At 43.5% G+C, this 12,695-nt stretch overlaps 1 protein-coding gene and 1 non-coding gene across 2 annotated transcripts; one reads left to right on the top strand and one right to left on the bottom strand.

Moving 5' to 3' along the window:
* Positions 1-4,282: 4,282 nt before the first annotated feature.
* On the top strand, positions 4,283-10,513 carry c1h4orf54 (chromosome 1 C4orf54 homolog). The gene is made up of 2 exons (XM_052079081.1): positions 4,283-8,238; positions 10,073-10,513. Exon 1 carries the CDS (start codon positions 4,575-4,577, stop codon positions 8,229-8,231), a length of 3,657 nt encoding a protein of 1,218 aa, XP_051935041.1. The 5' UTR covers positions 4,283-4,574; the 3' UTR covers positions 8,232-8,238; positions 10,073-10,513.
* Positions 10,514-11,345: 832 nt separating this feature from the next.
* Positions 11,346-11,427, bottom strand: trnas-uga (transfer RNA serine (anticodon UGA)). Its single transcript has one exon. It is a non-coding gene; the product is annotated as a tRNA-Ser (tRNA).
* Positions 11,428-12,695: the final 1,268 nt, after the last annotated feature.

The following is a 12,695-nucleotide window of genomic DNA, read 5'->3' as shown; positions in this document are numbered from 1 at the left end:
CATATGGTGAGGAAAAGCGATAAACGGCATTATGAAAAAAAAACATTTTTTTATTGTTCAGATGTTATTTGAAGAAGGCATAGTCACCATATCCATAATTGATGGTGTGGGGTAGCGATATCGTTTTGGTATTGGTAACGTGCAGTGTACAACCCGGATTTCTGTATGATATCTTCAAACAACATGCAAACAACATGAAAAAACAATTGGTTTTATTGTTTTTGCATGGAGAGATGATGTCAATATTCTATAATCTGGTGAATCACCACTGTATCAAACGCAATCATGATACATGGTGATATCAATAACCAATATGTTTTTGTTTTTAGTGTTTTCCGTCATTCGCATTGTTTGGATTTTGATCAAATCAAAGAATGGCAATTTCCGTATTTAATTTATTCCAACATTGGTGTATGGAAATCAATTATATGTATTCCATGTTTTATTGATATCGCTAAAACATTGTTATCGATACAGAATGTGTACTGGTGCCACAAAACACCAGTGAATAAAGATACTGTATCATCACTCTGAGTTATACAAACGACATCCAAAAATCTTGGAACAAGATTAAAACAACTTTTATTTTACCGGTATCACCATATAGGGTATCTGTATTGATTTTGATACCGTATCAATACCCCAGATCAATTATGCATACTGAACATCCTGAACAATGGAAAAACACAAATGGTTTTATTGATATGGCCATGTATCGTTATCAATTTTGATATGGTATAGAAAGAAAATACAGTGAAATTTGGATTTTGGTGCCACTGATATCAATCAATGTTGATGTCAATAATTTTATTGTCAACACCAACCAGATCACGTTCATAACTCATATGACGTGTACGTTAGGAAGACATTCTTCCAAAAATATCCACTATGGATGGTGTGACACCGGCCATCCAAATCCGGCACCTCACTTGACACCCACAGTCGCGTGAGTGTGGGTGTGTTGGCATGTACACACCATGTGGGTCAGCTGGTTCAAAATGTGGTTAAATGGCGTCGTATGACCCAAGTGCGCGTCAAAATACGTGAAATGAGTTTGTGTGGGCGATGGGGCCCTGTATGTATACTATGTAAAATGGAATAATATTTGATGTAGTGGTGTGAAAACATTTGTGCTCAAATTTGATCATTAAACATACTAAAATAATAAGTAGTAAATGAATAATAAACATACCTGTCAACTTTTCGGAGCGCCAACCTGTATAAACTACCAAAAAAATCCTCCTTATAACATACCAAAGCATTTTATATGTCAAAATAACGGCAGAAAAAAACCCATGAAATTTTCAATGATATTTATTGTAGATCTCCATAATACAATGTCTGGTTAATGTCTAATCATCATTTTACTTAGTGGCATTACTGTGTTCAGAGTTGTATTCCTGCGTTACGTTTTTCACCAACTTCAAATCATTTGGAGTTGGTGAAAAAAAAACGTACATTTTCAGAATCCATATAATTTGTGCGATACGGCCATATATGTAAGATTCACCACAAAATCCGTATGGCTAAACCGTATGAGTTGACAGGTATGCGTTGTATTATTGTATGATGTTTTCTTCCCCAACAATTTTACAAAGAGTGAGAAAAGAAAGCTAACAGCCAGTGCCAGGCATGTACAAGCATCCACTCTCCAAAATGTACAGCGAACGTACCGCTGACAAGTGCGTGCGATGACAACCAGCCTCATCGCAAGCCTACGGGTTTGGCGCTTGAGGTTAGGCTGTACAGGAAATGAGACATTTAGCATGCAGCGCAGGAAGCTGCACGAGTCGCTAGTTTCCACGTCCGGCATGTTCACAACACCAACAAATGCCCAAACTCACTCTGTGGTTCCCCGTTGAAAGGTCAAAGGGGGGGAAAAAATAGCACCCGAGAACTTTTCCACTGATGCACATGCAATTTGGTCGACGTGTCCGTCAGAACGAGACGCACGAAAATGTCTCAAGGAACCATTCGTGGAATTCAACTGGTCGCTCACGTGAATGATTGAGTGGCCACTGCAAAAGTTCTGGACACCTGTTTGATGGATGGACTTGGTAATCTGATCAATCTGTCTTTCAAGCCAGGATGCGCAAAAAAAAAAAAAGATGCTGAATATTGAACAGGAGGTTGTCCATTTTGGACCTATAACAGTTAGTCGGTTAGGTGGCATAGCTCCTGAAATGTTGGAGGGAAAAAAAAGGAGGGGGGGATTGCCCCCCCTACCCCACATTAAAATCCAGGTGGCACTGATATTGCTTGTCGTATTTTTGTGCCATTCACGGTCTTTGACCCGAGCTTTTACTTTTTTTTTTTGATGGAGTACAAATTTAGTTTTCGAAATTTTAAAATCAGTGTCAAATTTTCAAATTCAAACTCAGACGCAAATGTTTTTTTTTCAAATCGTGAAAATTTTGGTATAAAACTTCAAAGCGGCACCACTTAATTCTTCTACATGCCAAACATATTTTATGTTGCTAAAACTAACTGGTGTTTCGTGGTGTGAATTTTCTGATTGCCCACAATGGCTCATAATATACAGTATATGCCCTGTATGTAATAATAATCATTTGTTCCAATGTGTCCACAGGGAAATCGGCCCAGCATTGGCCCCCAATCCACATTTGGAAGCCCTGGAGAAAACCCGCACATGTACACGGAGAATGTGCGTTCTTCGCAGAGGAAGGCTCAGGGCCGGAATCGAACCCATGACCTCTGGACTGTGAGGCGGACATGCTAACCATGCCGCCCTCACAGTCAATCGTTTGATTTAATTTGAAGGGTCCATTTAAGGATCATTGCAGCCATTTCTCAGGGTACAACAAGAAGCCGTCTATTTTGGCCAAAAGGTACAACTTTGCATGTCATTTCATGGTAATTCTTTTCTACCCTTTTCCTAAACGAGATCCATATGATTCTGTGAAAGCTCTCGGTAAGATGTGACTACAAAAAGGTCAGGAATAGCCTTTGACGAAGAGGAAATGCACTTTATTACCCCCAGGCCCACCTCAAACATACATACGCGTGGATGCTAACGCTAAGGCTAAGTGACAGCTGTAAATCAAATCGAGGGGATTATTCCAAGCACTGGCAAGATCACTTACTCACATCGTAAAGGTCATTCAAGGCCTTGTAAACTTTTTTTTTCACTTCGCAACATTTTAACAAGTACTTCAATGTGAAAACTATACAAAATGTTTATGTGAAAACATTTTTACTTGACTTTAAAACATCAATCAAACGACTTTTTAATTTAAAACGCATATTAAAAACACATTTAAAATCACTCAATATTACATATGAACAATGTTTTTCCTTCAACATTAACATTTCTTTTTGGCCACAAATGTTTAATCTATTCTCCTAATGTAACAATATCTTCTCAAGTCCCATTGCTGCACTCTGTGCTATATAAAGTGCCTGTGTGTGTAAACAGAAACCCCCGGTCTAGAATGCAAATGGTAGCGTCCAATTTCGCGTCTCATGTCAAACGATAATGCAGACAAATAAATGATTTCTTTAATTTTTATTTATTATTGATTTTTTTTAAGTCACAGTGGAAGTCTTCCCCCGAAGATTGCAATTGGTCGCGTACCATCTGTCTTAATACTAACATTTTGTCATCCACCATCATCCTAAAAGTATTTTACCAGCAAATATATGAAGACTTATTTTTAAGTAAGTAACGATGGAACGGTTCCCTCCCTCCCACGCCAGAATGAAAAATGAAAAATCAAATTTCAACTTTCATGAAACTCCCGCTATTTGTGGGGAATAGGGAATAATTGATGCCCTTAAGATAAGATAAGATAAGATAAGATAAGATAAGATAAGATAAGATAAGATAAGATAAGAAAAACCTTTATTAGTCTCACAATGGAGAAATTCCCAATTCACAGCAGCAAAGTTATGAAAGTAAGAAGTAGAACAACAAAATATAGGAGCTGGAAGTAGCACTAACAACCCGGGCGAAATTTGCTACTCTGTAACATGCAACAATCTTATAATGAGTAGATGTCTTCCCTGACACCAATTTCTACTCTGCTATTAGCTTCGGACTTTAGCGCTTTTTGGGCTGTACCCCCTAAAATTCAGTGCCTTGGCCATCGGGGGGCAGTATAATACATTCATACAGGCAACCAAATATGAGTTCCACAATTTAATGCCTCGGTAAACAGCAGCATATTGGTTGTTTTTCCACCGAGGGTTAAGACTTCCATTGACTTCCATTCATTTACGTTGAATATGACCGACGTAACCCAGGAAAAGGCCAAGGCACTCAAGACATTTATGATGTCATTTTTCACATATGTTACTGTTAACAAAGGAGTGATTAATTTAGTCCGATTTTGCCTGTACGGCTTGAGAACAACATGAATGGATGAGTTAATTTTGAGTAAGGCCTGTCATTGGTTCACATCTTACAGTATCATGTGGCCCAGACAGGAGTTAATAATGTCTCACCCCTTTTTTATACTCTTCCATGTCAGCTGGAATGGGGTCGGGGGGTGTTTAGCACGCCACGCCGTCTGCAACAGCAGCACACCGGGGTGCTCTCACTCCCCGCTGAAGCTATGAAGATTGAGCGAAGCCACGCGGTGACTCCTCCGCCGCAGCCTACCACCCTGCGAGAGGTGACGGATCTCCTCCAGATCGTAGATTCCGACGGGAAGTCGACTGAGTTGGACCATTTGAATCGGGAGCTAGAAGACGTGGGTCGACAAATGTCCGATTTGGGCATTGAAACAGATTCCGACCAGTGCGAGGAAGAGGAGGAGGACGACGATGTGACTGTGCTGACCGAGGATGAGTCTCATTACATCACCACGCACGCTATCCGGCTCTCGGAGCTGTCCGACGGCCACGACGGCGACTCGGACCCGGGCGCCGGCTCCTCCTCCTCGTCCACGTGGGACATGGAGGACGGCCAGCAGGTGTTCTCCTTTGTAGATTACGCCTCGTTCGACTGCAATGGGGTGCTGATGATGAAGAGGGAGGGGGACGTGGCGATCAGCAGTTTGCGTGAAAGTGATCCGTCCTCGCAGTTTGCCGCTTGTGGCGAGGCTGGTGGACAGGTCCACCTGTCAATCAAAACCACTTCCCGGGCTATAAATGACCCGATCCAAGAAAATGTTGTTTATCATGCCAAAGACGCGAGCGATACGAGCCCCTCTGCGGTGGGGGGAGTGGATGTGAACTTTGAGGGGCTGCGTAATAGGGCAAAAGGTGTCATTCCTGCACCAGACGGCAAATTGCAGGCAAAGGAAAGCGCCGAGTATTCCAGTTGTGCTTCTAGTGAGCTGGACGACGCTGACAAAGAGGTGCGCAACCTGACGGCCAGAACCTTCAAGAGCCTGGCTTATCCTTACTTGGATGCCATCAACTTCGGCACCTCCAGTGAGTCTTCCACATCTGAATGCGGGATCAACAGATGGTCTACGTTTGTAGACCTGAAGTACTCCAATTTGAGCCAGAGTCTTGTTTCCCAGCCGACAGCTGAAAGGGGGGAAAGTAGCACCGATTTTGCCGAGCAGCTGAATGGGAATGGAGCTCCTTGCAGTAGGTCGTCTACTAAGAAAATAGAATTCATGAGGAAATTTGGTCAAGGGCACAGCGGAGTGATACGGCTCACAGAGACCCTGAATTTTCGCTGCAACGTAAAATCGGGCATGTCTGCCGGAGAAGGGCGCGCTAGCGTTGCTCCAAACCCCATGGGATCGGGATCACGTTCCACGGATGAGGTTACCGTTAACAGTATGCAGGGCGGCAGAGGCAGAGGGGCCACTGCTAAGTCGAAAAGCATGGAGGGCAGCCACAAGAAAGCCATCTTCGCGTCCAGCGTGATTCAGAATGTGCTTTCCAAAAAGATGCAGTTTGAGCAGGAGCGCCGGATGGAAAGGGGGGAGATGAGGGAACCCCACCACAAGGGGGACAGCCACAGGGGCAAGGGGATGCAAAGACAGAGTTCCAAACTCTCTGAGAGCAACTCCGACAGCACGGAGGACTTGGCCGACATGATGGACTGCGGCTCGAGACGCGACTCTCTGGTGCAAGACACTCATTCCGAGGCGCCGGCTAAGGCAATGGATGCTAAAAGGATTGCGATGGAAGCATCCATGGGGACTTTGCTTCGCAGCCAAAATAGCGCCTTCAGATGCTGGAGGAATGAGGAGCTACAGTTTCCGCAGGATCATAAAAAACAAAAAATCCCAGGAGAGATGCCACCTTCAGAGGGAATGGGGGATTGGTACTCGGCGAGCGGAAGCAAACAGACTAAAATGTCACATTTATTCGTGCCAAACATCCAATGCGTAGTCAGTGACGCAGAGCCGGAGAGGGGTCTCGGATCCGACCACACTTTAAACACGACAGACACCAGGAACGTCGCCGCGTCCAAATCTCCGGAAATTAAAATTAATCTCCAGGGCTGTAACGCGACCAGTTTGAGCAGAACCGATGACTCCAAAGGCCAAGGGGTCTTGACTGGAGCTTTGAAGGGTGAGTCCTCAGATAAAGTGCCACATTTTATGGTGCGAGACATTCGAGAAGGTAAAGGGAAGCTGCAGACGCCCATACACCAAGTTAGAGATGTGCGTAAATTGGTTAAAAGCTCCTATCACTTTGTTTCATTGGATCATAAATCCAATTTTGCCACCGCTGACAGCCACCAAGACTGTGAAGGTCCTACATCTGTTTCCCCCATTGTGATAAAATGCCAGTCGGTGAATACAAACAGCGCAAAATCTGACTTATCTCAAGAGAGATCATCTCCAGAGGGCACCAAAAGTTCAGCAATACAAAAATTGGCGGGGAAGGCTCCCCCAGGGATCATAGATAACCCCCTCGAGGAGATGAGTTTAAGGATCGAAAGCAGATTGGCTTCAAAGAAAGAAAAACTGCCCGAGGTTACGGACAAGCAACAAATGTCGAACCAGGTGGCTTTGGAAAAGCTTCAGGCAGCGGTGAAAACAATGGAGCAGCTTTATGTGTTTGACAAAAACGAATGGAAAAGGAAAAATGAGCCGCGGCCCGTGATGGACAGCCACGTACTCTCAATGATTGCGAGTGAGGAGAACAGTGAAGAGGAAGCGCTCAGAGGCGAAATAGTAAGAAGCGAGTCGTACCCCAGCTTGAACAAGACACCACCGGCAGTGGCAGCTGAGTGCTGGCTGAGGACTGCTGCCGACCCAGACCACCGCCTCAAAGCCAGATTGACGGCCCCTCCTGTGAGTTCCAGCTTCAAGGCGTCTGCGGGGGTTACCGTGGGTGTGAGCACGAAGACGCCGCAGCTGAACGACTCTGGGCCTGTGTCTTGCAACACCAAAACGTTTGCCCCAAAATTACCAGTCTACCCGACAAAGACACACGGCGAGTCCAAAGAAATTCTGGTCATGGAGCGGAACTCTGATCATGAGGACTACCTAACAATTCCAGTCAAGGCTCATGGAAACGGAAGTGAAGAGGGTTCGTCTGTGTTTACCAGCCGGTCCCATCCAACCAATCTTCCTTTGCACGTCCCTCCGTCAGGCACTAAAAGTCAGGAGGAGAAGTCCCAGAGAAGCCCCAATGCTGCTATGGCAACCCCCTCCCCCGATGTACCCCCCGCGACCATTTATCACTCCATACCCTTGGGAATGTCAGCAAATCAGCCGCAGGTGTATTGTTTCTCCCCTGCGATCACCCCCGCACCTCTGCTAGACCCATTTCAGGCCACACAGAAGAAGATGCTCCTGGATCCCACCAGTGGAAGCTACTACCTGGTAGACACCCCTGTTCAACCATCAACACGACGCCTTTTCGACCCCGAAACGGGCCACTTCGTCGAGGTACCCGTGCCCCAACCTCCCATGACCCCCGTCCCCATGCCGATCTCTCCTTTGGCCCTGGGTCCTGCCGCATACGGCCACACCTACATGATCTACCCTGGTTTCATGACGTCGCCCCCGCTGATATCGACCCGGACGCTGGTGCAGCCGCAGATGTTGGCGGAGAGCGGGGAGAAGGCGGCGCCCCACCAACCCGAGGGCATGTACATGGAGACCCCCTTTTACATGACCACTGGGAAGGCGGCGTCGGGGACCTCCAATGTGGTCAACGTCGCCAGACTGCAGCAAGGCCTTCCCGCAGGCAAGCAGCCGGTCATCAGCATCACGTCTCAGCAAGGGCCGCGGATTATTGCCCCGCCCTCGTTTGATGGGACGACCATGAGCTTTGTGGTTGAGCACAGGTGAAAAGGAAGTGAGTCCCCCGTTTCATATCCAGTGGTCTACACAAAAAAGGACACATCCATTTATAATACACTCCCTGACAAACTGTTCCCATTGTAAATGCTTAACTGTCATGAATAGAAGTGAAAAGAATCCGACTCTTCAGTATACTTAATTTTATGAAGCAGCGTGGTAGGTAAGTCGTGAAGTTGAAAAGTAGAGTGAGTATTAAAAGGCATGTATCGGAGTGGGTTGGTCAGTGTTTTGAATGTGTTGATAGGTAGTTAAGTAGGCAGAGAGAAAGTGCGACTGAGGACCCAAGGACAGCCTCAGACGAGTTTCGATGCCTTCAGCTGCTGCTGAATATCAAGAAGGCGGGTGGCGGCGGGTTCAGCAAGCTTTTTATAGGACACGGCAAGAGTGACAAGTCAAATTCTCTCGGCTTCCGATCAACACCAATTATATAAACACAGCTCGCGATGTGGTAGCTGCCCTTTCTCGTCAGAACCGCATAGCGACGGGTGGGGCCGTATGTGTGTTATTTTTACTTCGGCCATAACACATATTGTAACGTTGGTTAGGTAGAGTGTAGAAGCAGGTCAGTCAGCAAGTATTTAGTTGGTTGGTAGGTTGAAAAGTTGTGAGTTGGTAAGGCCAAGAAGGTTGAAAGTTTCTTCAGCATTCTATCTAAGGAGGTAGGTAGTTACGTAGGTAGGTGGATTGATATGTAAGCAGGTGTTTTCTTTGCAGGGTTTAGTTGGAGGGTAGATGGTAGATGAGTTTGTAAGTATGTAGATTGGTAGGTAGTTAACTATATAGCAACGTAGGCAAGAATTTATGTGGAATAGGTAGGTGATTATGTGTGCAAAGCGGGCTGCTTGGCTGGTAAATAAATATATGTTAAATGTTTTTAGTTGGAAGATAGGTAAGTACTGTAGTTACATTCTGTAAGTCGGTCAGTAATTAGTTGGTCGGTCGGAAAGTAGGTCGTATTCATTGATTTGTTATTAAACTTTTTATTGAATTTTTTCAAACAGTTAGAAAAAAGAAAAACATGGTCACGTGTTTAAGTACATAGAACCACAGTTCCGGGCATCAAAATAGTACATACATACATTGACATCCCTGTAAAACGGGTTACAATTACTGCCCTCCCACCTATACAATATCCTGAACACTGTGCCATATGAGTAGAAAAGTAATGAAATAAAATAAAATAAAATAATAATAATAAACAAAAATAGTATTCATTGATTTGGTGGTGGGCGGCCCGGTAGGCCAGTGGTTAGCACGTCGGCTTCACAGTGCAGAGGTACCGGGTTTGATTCCAGCTCCGGCCTCCCTGTGTGGAGTTTGCATGTTCTCCCCGGGCCTGCGTGGGTTTTCTCCGGGTGCTCCGGTTTCCTCCCACATTCCAAAAATATGCATGGCAGGCTGATTGAACACTCTAAATTGTCCCGAGGTGTGAGTGTGAGTGCGAATGGTTGTTCGTTTCTGTGTGCCCTGCGATTGGCTGGCAACCGATTCAGGGTGTCCCCCGCCTACTGCCCGGAGACAGCTGGCATAGGCTCCAGCACCCCCCGCGACCCTAGTGAGGATCAAGCGGTTAGGAATATGAATGAATGAATGAATGATTTGGTGGTTGGAAGGTAACAGGTTTGTGCTTCGGTAGGTAGGTGTGCAGTTACCTCGGTAATTATGTAAATAGGAAACAGTTTGTAAGTTGGTGAGTAGTCTGTGAGTATTTACTCGGTATAAATGGTTGATCAATAGGTAAATTGAGTAGCAAGGTAGGTAGGTAGGTTGTTGCTGTAAATGCTGCTGTTTCCGGGGCGTGACTTGTTTTTTCTCTTGTGTTTTCCAAGCAGGCTGAAAGACGTGCCAGCCTCCCTTCTGGAACGGACTGCTTTAGTTTCACTGTCTCTTCTCTGTATAGGAATGAATGTATAGTATATGTATAGATGTTTTATATGACTGTTATTGTTATTTTCAGAGTGAGGATGCAAACGGATGTGGGTTTAATTGAAGATTCATATGCAAATGTGTTGACTCATATGTATTCGATATGGAACGTGGGAAGGGAAATGCAAATCTTAAGAGGGAGATGCATGTTTCAGTTTTTGATGGTTGAGAGAGAAGGGTTGCTTGAGAGCAGTGGTGATGTTGAAAGAGGGGAAAAAAAGTCAAGGAAATGTGAGTCAAATCCATATTTTTGTTTTCTCCCTTTGTTGTTGCACGTCAGCAATTGATGACTTGTGTTCATATCTGGAACAGCGTTTCAATAAAACTTTTTTTTTGCCCCCACACTTGCCTCTTTCGCTCAAGTGATTAATTTAAGTGGAGACACTTACTTGTCGAACCCAATGTAAAATATTTGACTCTGTACCATATTTCCTCTAATCACAATTTATGGTCAATTTTTATTTGGGGTAAGGTGTTCATTGTATCTAAACAATGGTAAATGAAAATCTCTGTACAGTATTCAAATTTACTCAGCTACTTGTTATTATTTGGGCTACATTGCAGCCGCTACATTCATTTTAACTCTTTTTTTTTAATTCAGTATTTTTTCTGCTCATCTTTATTAGATGTACAATGTTTATGTACTACCTCCTGCAATGTAATAAATGAAATAATCACTATTTTATAAATACGCAGCATTTCATGTTTATGTGGGGTGCAGCATTTATTTTTTTCTTAAAAATATGTAATTCTGTAAAATTTCTGCTTTTGCTTTTTAAATCCTCACAATTTCAGTCAACGTTAAAATCAAATAATATCACTTTCATATTTATTCATGTTTCTTTTTCAGGCGGAGTCCTCTTCTTTGGTATTATTGTTTATTTATTGGAACAGGTGGAAATAACAAACGACAACATTTTCTAGAATTATACCTGGTTTATTACTTTGATCCAATTCTTAGTCAAGGTAACAACTGTTACACGTTTAAAATACTGTACTAGATGAACTAACTGAATTTTACATTAAATTGTTATTTTACCATGATGTAGGCATATGATAGTGACAGCACGAGAAACAAAGTTGTAATGTTATGAAAACAAGTTGTTGAAAGGATTTCTTATCGAAAATCATTTTTATAGTACAAAAAGTTTGTTAACCACATCAAGATAATTTATACGCTGCGAGCAGGGTTCGAACCTGCGCGGGAAGATCCCATTGGATTTCAAGTCCAACGCCTTAACCACTCGGCCATCGCAGCTGTACAACTACAACCAGCTGAACTGTACTTTTCAATATGAATGCACTTCATTAAAAAAAAATTAAATAGTAATACTTTAATTAGTAGACGAGCATAGATTCTATATTTTGCCTTTAAGTAGTTCAGTAAATCGAATCCACGGCCGTGCCTCATTTTGTCCGCCAGATGGCACAGCACACCTGCGACGGATATACATTGTGACGAGGAAAGTCAAAAAGCTTCTCTGTCCTGCGATAAGTGAGGACGTAATTAGAATTTTTCTAATTTGCACGCAAAACACTTCTAGGTCACGACCATGCATTAATTGCGTGAAAAATACCAAAAAAAGAGTGGTAGTCACCCAGGACCCTTGACACATTTTATGGTTGCCCCCCGAAGTGCCTGTTTTAAACGCAAGTGTTTAAGCGACACACAAACAGTCGATGAATTCTGTAGTTTTAGTTGTGTTTTACATGTGTAACGGATAATAATTTGACAAAAACAAGCGACATTTTAACACTTCTGGACGGCAAGAAACGCTAGCCACCACTGAACAAGGAGGTGGACGTTTTTGTCTTTCTGTGTTAAGGAATTTAGTGGAAGGGGACATGAAAAAGGCGGACTGCTTCTCAACTAGGACACCGTGGAGTTTAATGCGGCGACGTCCAGCGCTGAGGCAACGCAACAAAGTAAACACATTAATGTGATCACGGTTGTGCCTAATAGCTGTAATTATTGGCCAATTGCTAGTTTATGTTCTTGGAAAGGAACAAGAGACAAATCTGGTAAACCAATATGCACAAGCGACCATGTCCGCGCCAAAAATCTCCACTGCGCATGCGTGCAACAATTCGGTGATAAAATATGCAGTATGTATTTTGTTATTATATTTAAACTCCTGAGCTCATTTATATGTCAATCAAACGATTGCTTAAACGTATCTATCTCAAATTCCAACTTCACAGTATGACGGTCCTTCATTTTTTTGGGTGGTGACGCGTTCCATGCCACGCCCACAATAAGTGAATTTCCGAGAAGTAGAGATTGACCTTTCTTTATAATTATTTAATTATTTGATCTTATCGTTGGGGGTTACTTATACGTCTCTTAAGCCATTACCACCCCCTCCCCCCATATGGTTCCCAGCCTTCTAAACAATTGTTGATCTTAAAATGCTGAAGAAATATGGAGCTACTGATTATAGTCAACGAGCTGTCTAATGTTTAGGGACTTCGTTTTTATAAACCCCCCACCCCCTAAATAATAAAAATCAATATTTTATTGACTGG

The sequence above is a fragment of the Hippocampus zosterae genome, chromosome 1 (genome assembly GCF_025434085.1).
Source record: "Hippocampus zosterae strain Florida chromosome 1, ASM2543408v3, whole genome shotgun sequence".
In the NCBI taxonomy this organism is placed as follows: domain Eukaryota; kingdom Metazoa; phylum Chordata; class Actinopteri; order Syngnathiformes; family Syngnathidae; genus Hippocampus; species Hippocampus zosterae.
The sequence above is the reverse complement of the archived record's forward strand: the minus strand, read 5'-3'. Positions and strand labels throughout refer to the sequence as shown.

What these genes read in the sequence shown, in the direction of transcription:
- c1h4orf54 (XM_052079081.1), top strand. Translation starts at nt 4,575, where the DNA reads ATGAAGATTGAGCGAAGCCACGCGGTGACTCCTCCGCCGCAGCCTACC.